At 39.7% G+C, this 15,413-nt stretch overlaps 1 protein-coding gene across 4 annotated transcripts in view; it reads right to left on the bottom strand.

Annotated features, from left to right (window-relative positions):
- The window catches only part of LOC121733356 (histone deacetylase 4), an 86,784-nt gene that overhangs the window by 55,052 nt on the left and 16,319 nt on the right, over positions 1-15,413 (bottom strand). The window contains exon 1 of one of the 4 annotated variants that reach the window (XM_042123573.1): positions 15,163-15,338. The exons of 1 other annotated variant lie outside the window; for it this stretch is intronic. In XM_042123573.1, coding sequence (XP_041979507.1) covers positions 15,163-15,211 — 49 coding nt within the window. In that variant the 5' untranslated portion in view covers positions 15,212-15,338. Of the gene's footprint in view, positions 1-6,642; positions 6,942-15,162; positions 15,339-15,413 lie in introns of those variants that run through there. 2 more of the 4 variants (XM_042123575.1, XM_042123576.1) reach the window with 2 other exon arrangements.

Raw genomic sequence — 15,413 nt, 5'->3', positions numbered from 1 at the left:
GCAGCGATTGCGTCTTGGCAATACACATCGGGATATATACGTAGCTGTATCTAGCGATAACACATCGGCTTCTATCGGACGACTTGGTCTCTTATCTTTATTTATTAGGTTAACGGCTGAACTGTGCTGGCGAGTACAGTGTGACCACATAAATGGAAATTTCTGGAAGACCCCGATTCTACTGCTCAATCCAATATCGATACAGTACAGATTTGCCTAATAAAATAGTTTTTCCCATAATTGTTTAGCGACTTTTTAGCCTTCTGTCTATTTTAGGACGCGTCGGTTTTATATGGACAGGTTTGACATTATACGTAATACAAAGACTGTGTTAATATTTTACCTTAAACTACAAAATTAGGATAACCTAACCAGTAAACGAGAATAGTGGATTCTCGTTTACTGGTTAGGTCCAAACACTGGAAAAATTGTCAGGTGGGGGCAACGTTCAAAATATGCAATATTTTTCTGACATGTCGTATCTTTCTGTCCGTATTTGCTGGATTATTTCACACTAGATGACGCCAGCAACTCCGTTGCGCCAAAATTCGTTTATCGCGCGGGAACCGTACATTTTTCCGGGATAAAAAGCATCCTATGTCCTTCCTCGGGACTCAAGTATCTCCATACCGAATTTCAGCAAAATCGGTTCAGCGGTTTGGCGTGATGAGGTAACAGACAGACAGACAGACACACTTTCGCATTTACAGTATTTTATTTCACATTTGCCCTTCGACCTCTGTTTAACTAGTAACCCTGAATTTGGAGCCAACAGCACAACTTAAATTGCGCGAAACCAAATTTTCTGCAGAACTCTTTCTTTGACATCGCACAAGTTACCTAAATTGGTAGCCTCAAACGAGTTCCCATACCGGGACGCGAGCTTTAATCAGCTTTGCGTCACTCAATAAAGAGTTCCTTGACCATATTGCGCCAGCGTCCTATAAATACACTGGACGTTTCCATTGAAGCTTCATACGGAATCTATTACCATAGATCACATAACAGTAGAGAACAAGACGCGGGCTCGAACAACGCACATCATGACTACCAAAAACCAAGAAACAAGATCATTATCACGATGCACTCGATAATTACGACTCCAAAACCAAGGTCTAGTATTATAGTACCATTTCGAAATAATTTTTAATATTTCCGGAAGTTTTTGTGCAAGTAACTGAATACTTCAGCTGACCAAAGATATAGGCTTCAGCTTGAAGAACCAAATCATCACGCTTGAGATCCTCATATTTTCCTTTGGGTCACTAGTCACTACTCACAACACAATACAAGAATCTATGAAGGTCATAATCTATATATATATAAAACTCAAAGGTGACTGACTGACATGGTGAATGGTGATCTATCAACGCACAGCACAAACCACTGGACCGATCGGGCTGAAATTTGGCATGCAGGTAGATATTATGACGTAGGCATCCGCTAAGAAAGGATTTTGATAAATTCCACCTCCAAGGGGTTAAAATAGAGGATGAAAGTTTGTATATAATAATACATACTTCTTAACGCGAGCGAAGCCGCTCGTAGAACAGTAAATGCCTATCGAGCGAATTCACAGGTGCCTAACGCCTTATCCGGCGTGACCAGATAAACAAGTCAGAAGAGATATAAGTCTATAAATGCATAATATATCCTAGAGCTCTTGAGGATGACTTAAAAGCAAAAAGATTTTATTTTCCTGACAGTTTAACCAGCAAGCTTAGCATGACCAAAGTAAAATATGCAAGTAAATAAACACTGACTTCCTTCTTGATTATAGATTTCTTTCGTAATCGGTCACTTTCTATTCTTCCAGATCGCAGAACTGGTGATTAAAATTTTTGATAATATATTTTATTTACATTTGGACTTAATTATGCACAGAGTTTTGGTCAACACGCACCGGTTGACTAGTTGAACCTGTGGGTTAAGGGCTCCCACACATAACTCCGAATTCGCATCGCAAATATCTGCGACCAAATGTATAATAAAGAAAATGACATTGCGATGCGATGCGAGTTCGCAGTTTTGTGCGGGAGCCCTAAGGGACAGGCCAGAACACTGCGTTGCGGCGTCGCATCGTATAAACCTACGACGCCGCAAAACGCATCGTGAAAATTTCTGATGTAGAGTGCAGCTATGCTATATGAAATTTTTGCGTTGCGACATCGCATCTCATTTATGTGCGATGTTGTTTTTGCGATACGACGCCACAACGCATTGTTGTGGCCTGGCCCTAAGTGTCGTTTATTTTGCGTGGTCATCAAATTCGGTATCGGCGCTATCATCGCAAATCGACAATAGACCCTTATCAATTTCGGATGCGTGTGCGTGTGTGACGTAGACATTAGGAGGATCAGTGTGATAAGAACAATCATGGTTATCGTGAATACACTAGCAGACATAAACGGCAAATCGTCACCAATTTGATAAAGTGCCTCATCACGTTGATATAACAATATGGGATTCAAGCGATTATTCGTGTTGTGGGCATAATATTCGTCTATGATTGCCCATGATTAGACATCGGATTATATGCACGATCAAAGTGCCGAAATATGCATGCAAGTATGCACGATAAATGGCCGAAATATGCACAATCAAAAGTCACTTATTATAAAAATGTATTATTTTTGGAAGAGTTTTCCGGTGGTGCTCATAAAAAATGCGCCAATTTTCATAAAATCCATTAAATTCCGGACTTTTTTCTTCTTTCCGATTACAATCTCAGTGCCCATGGAAGTTCATTACCCACTTTATTCAAAAAAATTTTCAAATGTGGCCAACTACAAAGAAATATTTTGTTTCTAGAAAGATATTGTACTTCGGGTGTATTGCGGAAGTCTTTTAACAAGGGTGGGCTACATATTTGTAGTAGGTATTTTGATCTATCATACATCTGTTTCGTGGCCTCTGTGTGTATTATGACAGCTAAGCTCGTCTTATCTAAGCTAAGCTAAGCTTAGTTTAGATATGACGAGACAGACGATGATAAATTGATAATAGTAAATCAATAACAATATTATGAGCTGTTAATTGTTTATTGGGTTTGTAAAACCCAGCTGCAAGTTCTACACGGTAAGTAATAGTCGGTAACGGTTCACCTTCAACTAAGGAATGTTATTTTCGAACATTTAGAAATATTCGAATATATTCAAATATATAGAAATATTCGAATATATTTGAATAATAACATTCCCTACCTTCAACACTTATGTCAGCGTATTCAGATATCAATAATGCCACTTAAACCAGTTAGTAGACAGTCGAGAAAAACAATACTGGAGATTCTTTTCATTAGGACTTGAATGTTTATAGAGAGAACACAAAAGAAGAGTCATAGGAGCACCCAAAAACTGCCAAAAGCACTTTGCGCAAAAAGCATAACTTCGTTGGATACAATAATTTCAATAGGAGATAGAGCTAGATGTAGACAGCAAATGCATATCATACTAATCATAAAAATGCGAAAAAGTGTCTGTATTTCTGTAATCTGTATGTTACCTACCGTCAGGTACGTTTACAACGCCGGACGGATTTATAAAGTTTTGTAGGGATATACTTTAAAACCTGGGAAAGGATATTAGGATTGTTTAACATAATATCTAAGTGCAAACAAAAATGGGGGCAAAATTTTGTTGAAAATTGATTCCCTGTTTCCCAACCTTATTTATTTAAATATTTATAATTATTTATTTATAATAAAACACGCGGTAAAAAGGGTTACTAAAAATAAATATTGTGGTGCGATAACGAACCGATTGCGAGCTATTTCGGTTGTAACGAGCTGCGACTTGCGAGGTCAACTGCGGCGGTGGTATTAAGGTCTCCATATGTGCCACGATTGCGGGAATGATGGCGAAGCTGTCTAACATGCACATGCACAATCGACGGCGATTAAGAGGATACACCAGGGGCTAGAGCCCAATCTGTTTTCTGGATGTTTGAACACAGCGGAAAATCTGGTCATTTTTTTTTGGTTTTTTAACGTTCATATCTTATTTAATAATTAAATTATTAAAAAAAAGAAAACATAGGGACATTGTATTAGTGGCCGTAGATATTTAGGAAAAAAATTATAACTCTACTAGCATTATCCAGGGGGGAAACAGGGGTATGTTTGTATGGAAAAAAGGGCGGTGTGGACTCCTCTTAAGGGTTAATATGGACCAATACGCATGGGCGTAGCCACACTGGGGCAAGCTGGGGCGCTTGCCCCACCCTGGCTCTGACCTATAAGGTGCCTAACTAAACAAAAAAAATATTTTTCAACTAATTACAATCATAATATCCGTACAGCTCGACAAGGCTTTAAATGAACGTGGCGAAAAAAGGAACTAACGCTGCCATCATACAAAAACAACATTTTTGACAGTTCTCCTTTACCAGCAGCGCTCCCGCCGCTTTGGTAGGTTGACTGCTGCCCCACTCTGAGCCCAAGCCTGGCTACGGCCATGCCAATACGACTGCTTAGAATCTAAAGGTGGCCCACTACACTCCGTCGCGTCGCCGAAAGTCAGAATTTTGAGTAAAATTCCTCAACTTTAATGACCTACAACTACAAGCGATGCATTATTCATAAACTCACCAAAGTATGCTACCGCGAACTGAATATACTTTCGAAAACAAAAAAGATAGCTTAACACAATTTTAAATTAACAATTTAAATAAGTCAATAAAATTTTTATGAGTTGAAGAAAACAGCGGCACTTGAAACCCAAATCGTAGTTTCTGAACCGTGTAATACTACTTGTTCTATTATCTATGGCTGGTTTTATAGTTAAGCGTTTCGGCAGCGCCGTTGGAGCGCCGCGCGTTCGAATATGTATGGGGGTAGTAGTTGCGTTTTAAAGTCCGCGCGCTTGAGCAGCGCCGTTCGTCCATACGTTTGTAAGGCTGGTTTTATAGTAGAGCGTTTCGCAGCGCCGTTGGAGCGCGCGCGTTCGAAGCTGTAACAAACGTATGGACGAACGGCGCTGCTCAAGCGCGCGGACTTTAAAACGCAACTACTACCCCCATACATCTTAGAACGCGCGCGCTCCAACGGCGCTGCCGAAACGCTTAACTATAAAACCAGCCTTACAGCTTCGAACGCGCGCGCTCCAACGGCGCTGCGAAACGCTCTACTATAAAACCAGCCTATTATGTGGTAATACTAATGCACGTTTGACGCACTTTTCTGTTATCTGCGAAATGACAAGAAAATTATAATCCAGCAGCACAAATCACAATAAATCTCTAAATTATGTAATCTTTATTTTATATTATAAAATTCTCGTGTCACAATATTAGGCCGCGTACTCCTCCGAAACGGCTTTACTGATTTTAACCAAATTTTATATACCATCGGCTGCTGGGTACTTTTTATATTGATAACTGCATTTGTTGAATAAATAATAGTAAATTAATACAACTCGAGACTGACGGCGACCATTGTTTGTGCGACGGGATAGCGATGGACGTTGCCATGGTGACATACTTATTTGGTCACTTCAATAAAATAATATGGGCGAAATACTTTATATGGCAAAGAAACGTTTGCCGGGACAGCTAGTAAACTATAAATCCTAAATGTTTCATATCGCAGGCCAGTCAGTCACCCACAATTCACAAAGCTCCAAAATTAAGGACATAATATTATAACTCCAAAATTAAGGACTTTAAATCTTATTCAGATTTAAAGTCCTGTTTTATGTAAATTATTTTTATTACAAGAGTTTGTAGCACGGTCTTACGGAGCACCACAGCAATAGTCATTTTAATTCCTTCATGATGATCAATAGGTCAAGTTAACACACATAGTGCCATCAATAAGCGGTTTCCTGTTAGGTGGCCAGTTCGCGGTTATTCTAATTCAATTATACCACAGACCAATAGACAATACTACGAAAGTGTACCTGAGTCTAAAAATGGTAGGGTTAAGTTATTATACTCAAAATAATGATGGCAACAGCGGTCATTGAAAACGATGAAATATGGCAAGTTTTTTGGCAGGGGGTTAATGACCGCTACGGACATCATTCAGCTAACTAGATTTTAGTAGTATATATTTTATAAAGGAGGTCCCTCATCTGAAAACTATTCTCAGGTCATAATAATAATAATCAATCAACTCATCATGCCCTCCAACTGCTGAGGGAGAATAACGAGGTGTCGTCGACGAGTACGCGGGTCCCGGCAATAGCACACAACTCCAAACGTAAATCAATCGAACTCTAACAATTTGCGTCGCTATCGTACGAAGAAAATGATAAGAAAACGAACGCGGATACACGCACACAGCCACCCGCCGTCCGTACAGCGGCACGCATACTCGCGAAAAGTACGAAAATAGCACCGATAGCGCAAACACACCAACACACGCCCACACCTCGTACGTGAACTGTAATAAAAACATACATAGGTAGGTCCGGCCACTGTGCCACCTCGGCACGAGCGGGTCAGCGTCGACCGGGCCACCAGGATGCGCCGGCCGCGAGAGCCGGGGAAAAGCTCGCTCGGCAAAAAATCTAGGCCTTCGGGGCCCGTCGCGGGTACCGAGAACCGTCCGTAACTAGAGCTGCGGCCGCGCTATCGGACGGGGACCGGTTCGGTCTCGATCCAATAATAGGCTCCGGAGGAGCGCAAGGATTGCGGACTCACCTAAATTTATGACATACATGGCCTGGGAGCGCTCGAGCCGCCGCGCGTGCTCCACGGCCCGGTACAGTCCGGAATCCACTTTGGCAATTTTTGTGAGCACTCAAAACAAATAATCACACATCCACTGCGTCCGGCGCGAGCATATCGCGAGAGTCGGGACACACACGTTGGGCGGGCGAGCCGCGGCAACCGGGGTAACGTAACGTCGACGAGACAGGCCAGCTCGGGTCGCGGGCGGACACTGAGCGCCGAGCTGCGCGCGCGCACACGTCGCGCACTTCATTCAACTCCCGACTCCGCGCACCGCGCCCGCGCCGCTGACGCACGACTACTTTTCATAAAACGACCAAAATCTTGGCAATACACGCGACGGAACCTATGCCAGCAGCCAGAGATGCAGCTTTCCTAGAACTGAATCGAGCAGAAGACGCACATGAAACCGTCGATGACACCACTGCTGCACTAGGGCTAGTTTAGGAAAATGGATGGTAGAGTTGGACAAGAAAGTTCTAAACACCCAGGAATTGAAGCGTTTTGATATAGTTTGTACACGAATGATGTAAACATTACGTACCCTGGTCGAAAGTCGAAACTACATATTTCATGACTTAGAAATTAGATTATAACAACCTAATACCTATCGAGAGAAACAAAAGATAGACGTAATAAAAGTTAATCTGGCGTTACAGAGGTAAAACTGTTTTGTTTCTTAAAGTTTGTGTGTGATTACTGATTAGTGAGGTTGACTTGAAAGAGAATGATGATGTTATTTATCAGTGAAAATTAATACATTTTATGGCTCGTCAGATAACCGATTTTCGCATTAAGGACGCAGGAAGAACTTCTGCGTTTCCGTTAAAAATTAACCGAATAATGAATCAATGTTTTAAATTGAATTTGATACAACAAAAAAAGGGAGTATCTAATTATTAAAAACAAAATTTATTAAATTCCAGGACCTAATGACCAACAGCTGTTCTGCGAACAGACGAAACACAGAGATAATGAATGCATAAAATAAAATTTATATGTGGATGGCCTTGAGTTTTCGTCGCGCTAATGTGCAGTGTAACTGATGGAACTGAACTGAATTTTTAATATAATGAATTCAAAAATCTTTTAAACTCTATGTTAAAGTTTATATTCAATCAATTTTACAAACTGCAGTTCATCTTAGATTCCATAAATGCCTGGTTGCCAAGGTTTTTGAAAGGGGTATACTGTATATGATAATGATTGGATAACGTCAGAATATTTACCAATCAAAAACACTGTTACAATATTAAAAATCCTGTCGAAAAACCTTAAAATCCAAATACAGATTCATCTATGAAGACTTTTCATGGTCACAGAAGCTTACCTCGTTGAATTGTAGAGTTTGAAAACTAATTCTGATTAAGTACCTACTGGTTTTCATTACATAAGCTTTCACGTCGGTAAAAAAAATGTATTGCATCTATTTCGTTAATCTGGAATTCTGGACAGTTCTGTTACAAAAAAAGATTACGGATAGAAGCAACGAATACAATGGTTTCTCTGAAAGTCTGAACTTAAAAACTATTGTCCGTTTTGCGTCTTTAGTAGGCACATTAAAATGAACGAACAGACAGTAGGAATAACGTAGGAGATATTGTATAATAATTGGGAGAGCACGATTCGTCACCGGACCGATCGAGTGGGTGACCGACAACACAGAATACATTCATAAAGAAGGCAATCTCCCAATGTAGTGGACCAATGTGCCGAAATGCTACGAAGACGCAGAAAACTAGCGTAATATGCGCAAATGGGCACCTTGCTGATAGAAGCAGCAGTAATGATTAATAGAACCATTGCTTTTCTACGACGTTCGACAGCATTCCAAAATACGCTGTCATCTAGCAAATAAAGAGCTGACACCTAGGAATGCGTGCAAAGGGAAACGCTTTTAAAAGATCAGACCCTGTTTTAAGGTGTTGGGCAGACGAAGTGACATTCTGCATTAGCCTTTTGCTACTCCTCCACCGAGCTATCTTAACGTACGCGATATACACCAGCAAGTAGCAACCAGTGCCGGTTTTAGCACTACCAACTCCCTGGGCGGGATTTCTTTAGCGCCCAGATGCTGGTAGAGCTAAATACCGCAGGCGTCACTTTTTGTCTGCCTTCGGCCCTCTTTGTATACGGCGCCCTGGACGGTTGCCTAGCGTCGCCCCCCCTAACGCCGTTACTGATAGCAACTTACAGAATTATTAGCGCAGAGCGTATACTCGTCTTCTGTTTCTATTGACTGCATGACGAATAGGTGGCGACGTCCACGGCGCCGGCTCTCGGTCACCAATATATCGTCGCCTTGACTGGAGCCGGCGGATCTTGATCGTATGCCAGATCAGGATTACGCACCGTGTATCCATTAAACCATCCATTTTCACTCACATTTATTATGAAAAACACGGGCATGGCGCCTGCTGACCGATAGTTTCTTCGGGAATATCAGTGTTTTGAAAATTATGTTTTTATAATTTCATTGCTATATTTCGTCATTTAGGATGCTTCTGAACAAAGTATTGAAGAAATTAGTATGCACCTAGTCTTATAAGTGAAAAAATACCAATTTAGATCTATATTTTTTCCAGTCACAAATTAAGGATCAATAATTTCAAAATACATCAAACTGCTATAGCACCTAGGAACGACTAAGGAGGCCCTTGAGGGTTAATTCCGTTAAAATAATTTTTTTCCATCGTCTTATGGGGCGTCCAGATTTTAGAATAGAATAGAATAGAATAATTTATTGCATAAATGTGGTACAAAAGGTCTTACAATTTACGTGAGGTGTTTTTTTTAATTTTCTGACACACACAGAACTTCTTGTACTTCGTCGTACAAGACTGTTCGTACTCTATCATTGATAAAATTGTGAAGAAACAACAAAATTATTAATTTTATCTACTTCGCCTTGTCTGCATAACCCAAAAGCCTTCATAACCTTGTTATGTGCAAAAATAAAAAAGGTGCAATAAAAAAACTACACTTCCCTGTTTATCTTAAGCAGACGAACGTAAGACTGTATCAGAATCACTAATCTGTCGACCGAGCTGATGTAAGGTGGCGACATAGGTGAGTAACACGGAACACCAGATATAATTAGCCCGTCAGCCCGTCACCCCGTCAGCGGTGGCCAGTCACCGGCGCCACCAGACTCAAAACAAAACACAGAAGACGGAAGCGCAGGAGACGGCTAATCATAGATTTTACATACATAGCATAGAATCCATATCCATGCTAATAATATAAATGCGAAAGTGTTGTCTGTCTTTCTGTCTGTCTGTTGTCGAAAGTTGGTATCAACATATTTTTAATCCCGGAAAAGGAAATCAGTAGCGGCCTTAAGGGGGGGGGGATAGCGACCGGGCGCCGGATAAAAAGGGGTGCTGAAGCCAAACAAAAGGGGCGCCAAATTTTTCAGCACTACCAGCACCCTGGGCGCCGAAGAGTTCTCGCCCAAGGTGCTGGTAGTGCTAAAACCGGCCCTCAAGGAAATAGTACACTTTTATACTTACTGGAAAATTTTTCGAGAAAACGGTTTTCGAGCGAAAAACGAATTTTCCATAGTCTAGTCTAGTAGTCATCTAGTAGCAAAATCTTTATTTGCATACAAATCGGTCGAGTAGATCGTGAGATTAGCGCGTTTAAACAAAAAAATATCTTTAAAATTACAGGGTGTAACACAATAAACTGATTAGTGATCACACTATAGGGTGTGAACAGAGTACAGTGATTACCCCCTTTAAATAGTTTATAGAGTTCACTGTGAAAGTAACAGATATGAGATAACTGATAAGAGAATAGCAACGCTGCATCGCTGAAAGACCCTTTTTATTTAATTTTTGTACGGGTAAATCATAACTCTGCTGGAGCACTTGCCCATACAAAAATTTTCATAGAGCACAGAATAACACTGAACAAAGAGCAAACAGATATTTGATAGAGACTACAATTTTTATTTACCATTACCAGATTAGTAGCCTCTGGGAAATGAATTACATTATACAGAGTGTAACAAAACAAACTTAAATATCTCTGCATAATGGACACACCCTTAAGGACACTGATAAATAATAGTTACTTAAGAGTGTGTCCATTAATACAGAGATCACTGTGAAAGTAGCAGCGCTGAAAGAGCAAAAATGTATTTGTGATTTGTATAGGCAAGCGCGCCAGCGCGAGCGTCATGAGTTTTCCCATACAAAAGTTACTCTTTCACCGCTGCCCCTCAACACGGGACTCATGCACACCCTAAAGTATTATAACTATGTTTTGTTACACCTTGTATAACTTCCGTAATGTAATAAATGTAGATTAGGTGTGTGTGCAAATTAAATAATACTTATAAAAATTCAAATCACATAGTTAAATTTTAATTAAAATAATAGCCGCGCTTCGATTTTTTGTCTAGTTTATATAAACATTAGTTTAAAAACTAAGATTTTATTATCTAAGTAGTTATAAAATAACACCGACCCCTGCGATTATTATAACATAATATTCAATTTTAATATTTCAACTCCATTATTACGAGTTGTAAATATTTTATTACCTTTATGTAATTTTATCGCGCGCTTGCGAAGGGCAGCGGGCGGGCGGCGGTAGCAGCTTCTGCTGTTTTGAAATTAAATTACATTCACATAATAAAAATAATTTGAACTTGTAATTTTAATTGCTGGGGGAAGGAGGATCTCGGAACCAATGCAATAAAGACAGCATAAGAAAGCATAATTTTAATGGCTTCTCAGCCTGCTGTTATATTATAAGATGTTAGTGTAAACACCGTTATCCTTGAAACCATCAAATGAGCCCGTCAAAATGATCAACTTTTTCTATAGGAGAACAAATTGCCGATCCGGGCATCCGTATGGGTATGAAGACGGCTTTTTTTTTGAGTTCCCAGCATTGTACTCATAAAAAAGTTGTTCATTTTGACGGGCTCATTTCATGGTTTCAAGGTTAACGGTGTTCATACTAACACACTGTATATTTACATCTTTTCTGAATGCAAGTCCAAAAGAAACGACATGAAAATGCTACGAGGATTTTTGATGTTCATTTGCAGCTAGGCGGCAGATGCGAGTCTCACGCGCCGCCTGTTGAATTCGTATGTATTTACAAAATCAATAAGAATTTTTCAAGGCTTTACTACTACCACCTACCGCCAGGAAGAGCTAAGTAGCAATAGGGTATTTCGTGTCAATTGTCGTGTCAAAAAGCTGTCGTATGTCACGAACTTAAGAAAATATGAACCCTCATTAAATAGATGCTAAGGACCAAAATCTGAAACGTGAGAAAAAAAACAACCAAAAGAATAGAACAATGTTCTGACTTACCTAAAACAAGAATAAAGGATCACAGATCGAACTCATTAAGCCTTTCTGGGTCATACAGAAAACCCTTTACAAATCAACAGTTCAGTAAACTCGCTGCGGTAAGAGGTAAGGACGATACGATCATATTACAAACCACATACGAGTCAGAGCAGAGCCGTATCTACCATATGGTTTTTTGGGCATAGCCCAGGGCCCCATGAATACAAGGGCTATTTTTACTTTAATTTATTTTTTACTAAAATAATGCGACATAATCCATAATTTTAATGAATTATATAACTTTTTGCAGTTTAGTCCAGGGCCCCCTGAATTCAAGAGGCCCCCGGCTAAGTCCAAGTCAAAAATAAACGGTGATGCGAAAGAATCCATTTCTTTATCCTACGATTAATGAAACCCATTAAATTAATGAAGAGGTTGACATAATATAATGTATGGAGATTATGTTCAATTAATCTTCATTTAATTAATTAAAATTAAGTGATTAATATTCGTCTCTGAATGCGGCAGCAAGTAGCATTAGCCCTGGGCCCCCTAAACTCACGGTCTGGCCCTGAGTCAGTGGCACTATATTGGTGGTGTTCTGACGCAAACACTCGGAAGACGGACTTCCCAGTGAGTCAACCGTGACACGGCAACTTCGAAATAGACAACTGGCTGGAGGAACACTTGTCAGTTACTCATCGTAGTTGACTGTATACTCACATTTTAATCTATAAAATATAAAGTTTCGGTTTGGCAACCTCTCAAAATCGCGGCAAAATTATTTCTTTTTTAATTGAACGCTACTTACTGTTAACAGTAATTGTACCTTCTTTAAGTCATACACATTATTGAATATAAATAACTCTGGAACGAACTGTCGCCAGCAGTATTTCCGGACCAATACGACCTGCAAACAGAAGAAGAGAGCGTATTCCCTCTTAAAAGGCCGGCAAGGCACCCCCGCAGCTCTTCTGATGTTCCGAATTCCGACTTGCGAGCGTCCATGGGCGATGGTAGTTGCTTTCCATTAGGTGACACGTTTACTTGTTTGCCCGCATTATTTTATAAAAAACATTAAAATAAGGTGAAAAATGAGAATGTTTGATAAATGGATACAGGAATTTTGATCTTCGATAATATCTCTGTAAAGATTTACGTAACATTTCATTTTAACAAAGAAACACGTCCTTACTAATATTATTATTAACGTGAAATTGTGTCTGTCTGTTACTTCTTCACGCCTAAACGGCTGAAACGATTTAGATGTGATTTGGTATGGAGATACTTTAAGGCCCGGGAATATCAAGGATACTTTTGTTGCGGGAAAATGTACAGTGCCCGCGCGATTTGCGAACGTCATAATATACATAGTTTTATTAATAGAATGCAAGTTTTCAGCCTCGGTGACTTTGAGTTTCGAGTTACCGACGTTAAGTTTGAGGAAAAACTATCATACCTACATGTCGCTTGCAGATTTAATAGTGTCTGGTAGGTAGCATTCTCTCAAGTTAGTATCATGCATACTAATATTAATATTATATGTATGTATATTAGGTAACAGACGCGCATTTCGCATTTACGGAGAAATACCATGTTCTCACAGAAAACCGGCGTGAAACAGCGCAAGCGCTGTGTTTCGCCGAGTGAGTGAGTTTACCAGAGGCCCAATCCCCTACCCTATTCCCTTCCCTACCCTCCCCTATTACCCTATTCCCTCTTAAAAGGCCGGCAACGCACCTGCAGCTCTTCTGATGCTGCGAGCGTCCATGGGCGACGGAAGTTGCTTTCCATCAGGTGACCCGTTTGCTCGTTTGCCCCCTTATTTCATAAAAAACGTATAATATAGATTTGTCACTAGATCAAATATAGATGAGGCGCCACACTCAGTGGAGGCGACGACCGTCCTTCATTATTTAAGTCATCTTTTTAAATAAACTATGATTTGTTTATTCAGTTTCGATAACAAAGTATATTGAGATGGTAGCAATCAACTATTGCATCTTTATTAATATTATGTAGGCACCTACGCGAAAGAGTAGAGTTTTGTCGAGATAATGTCGAGATTTTGACATTATGAGACGAGTAGTTTTTAATTATCTCGAGAGTGAGATATCTCGTTGGCGTATGCTAGGCATGCTTGCCGAGCTCTAGGTTTCCGCGGAGCACACATTGAGAATGACTGATGTAGAGTATAGACTCTAAAATCTAAATTCTAGACGCTTCTGCAAAATTCGTACGCAAGTTTAAATAGTCCGTATTTTTTGCTAATTTCTTACGCAGCTACTCACGCACGCTCTTATGTTTTTGCAATTTTTTCGGAAATAAGAAACTTGAAATATGACCCTCTATGAAGGTAATTACTAATTAATAAAATTATCTTACAAAACATAAAAACGTAACGAGGACCATTATAATGTATTTAATGTAACTTTGCAGAGCTGTAGTTACATGATAAATTAGCTACATTTAAAAATACAAAAAAATATACAGGGAATAACAAAACAAAGCGATAATATTTTGTGTGTGCATTAAGTCCTCTGTATAGAGTTTACTGTGAGTGGTGAAAGTAAAAACAACGCTGAAAGAGTAACTTTCTTTTTTCTTAAAAAGATATACAAAAAAAAACTTTTTTTTTGTATGGGAAAATTCATATCGCTGGGGCGCTTGCCAATACAAATCACGAAAAAAGATTGCTCGAAACTGGAGGAGGTTACAGAAAGTTTTTGTTCCAGCAAAATGTTTAGTTCCTGAAATAATTTCTTTTGCAAATAACACAAAACATTACAACTGTAACGGTTGGTGGTTTTTATGGACTGACAGTAGTAATTATGTTTAATTATTACTTTAAAGTAAATTGTAGATAAAATAACGATAAAAAGTATTATAACGTACGTAAAAGCACGGTAATACTATCTCAGTCTCATGCTAACTCAGTTGTTGGTGCGGGGCCAAATATGTTACAAAAACATGATATTTTCCGTCAGATTATAATATTTTATTTCGCATTCAGCCCCAAGAGGTTCTACAGCGGTGCTGCGCCAGCACTAAGTTTCGATTAGACAGACATACCGATAATTGTGAAAAAAGTATTTGATTTTGATGAAAAAAAAGTTTTATTATAGCGGAAGTTTAAAGATATTAGGCAAGACTTATTAGATATATAAACTACAATTACCTGTTGCAGGAGCTTTCCCTTTCACGGACATTTTGTTTTTTTTAACCATGCGTGCACTCACTCGAGCAATAGTCTCAAGATGCGACTCAACATTTTAGAGTGCGGGGTAGTCATAAATTAAGTCGAAGCGGCGATCTACGGCGGACGTCCGCTCGGTGCGGTGTTTGAGCGCCGACTGTCGCCGGAGCCGCCCGCGGCTCGGGGTGGGACACAGCCTCCCAACAACAATTATGTAAGTGCGAGGGTTGATG

The sequence above is a fragment of the Aricia agestis genome, chromosome 13 (assembly GCF_905147365.1).
Source record: "Aricia agestis chromosome 13, ilAriAges1.1, whole genome shotgun sequence".
Lineage (NCBI taxonomy): Eukaryota > Metazoa > Arthropoda > Insecta > Lepidoptera > Lycaenidae > Aricia > Aricia agestis.
This window is presented reverse-complemented; position numbering and strand designations above follow the sequence as displayed.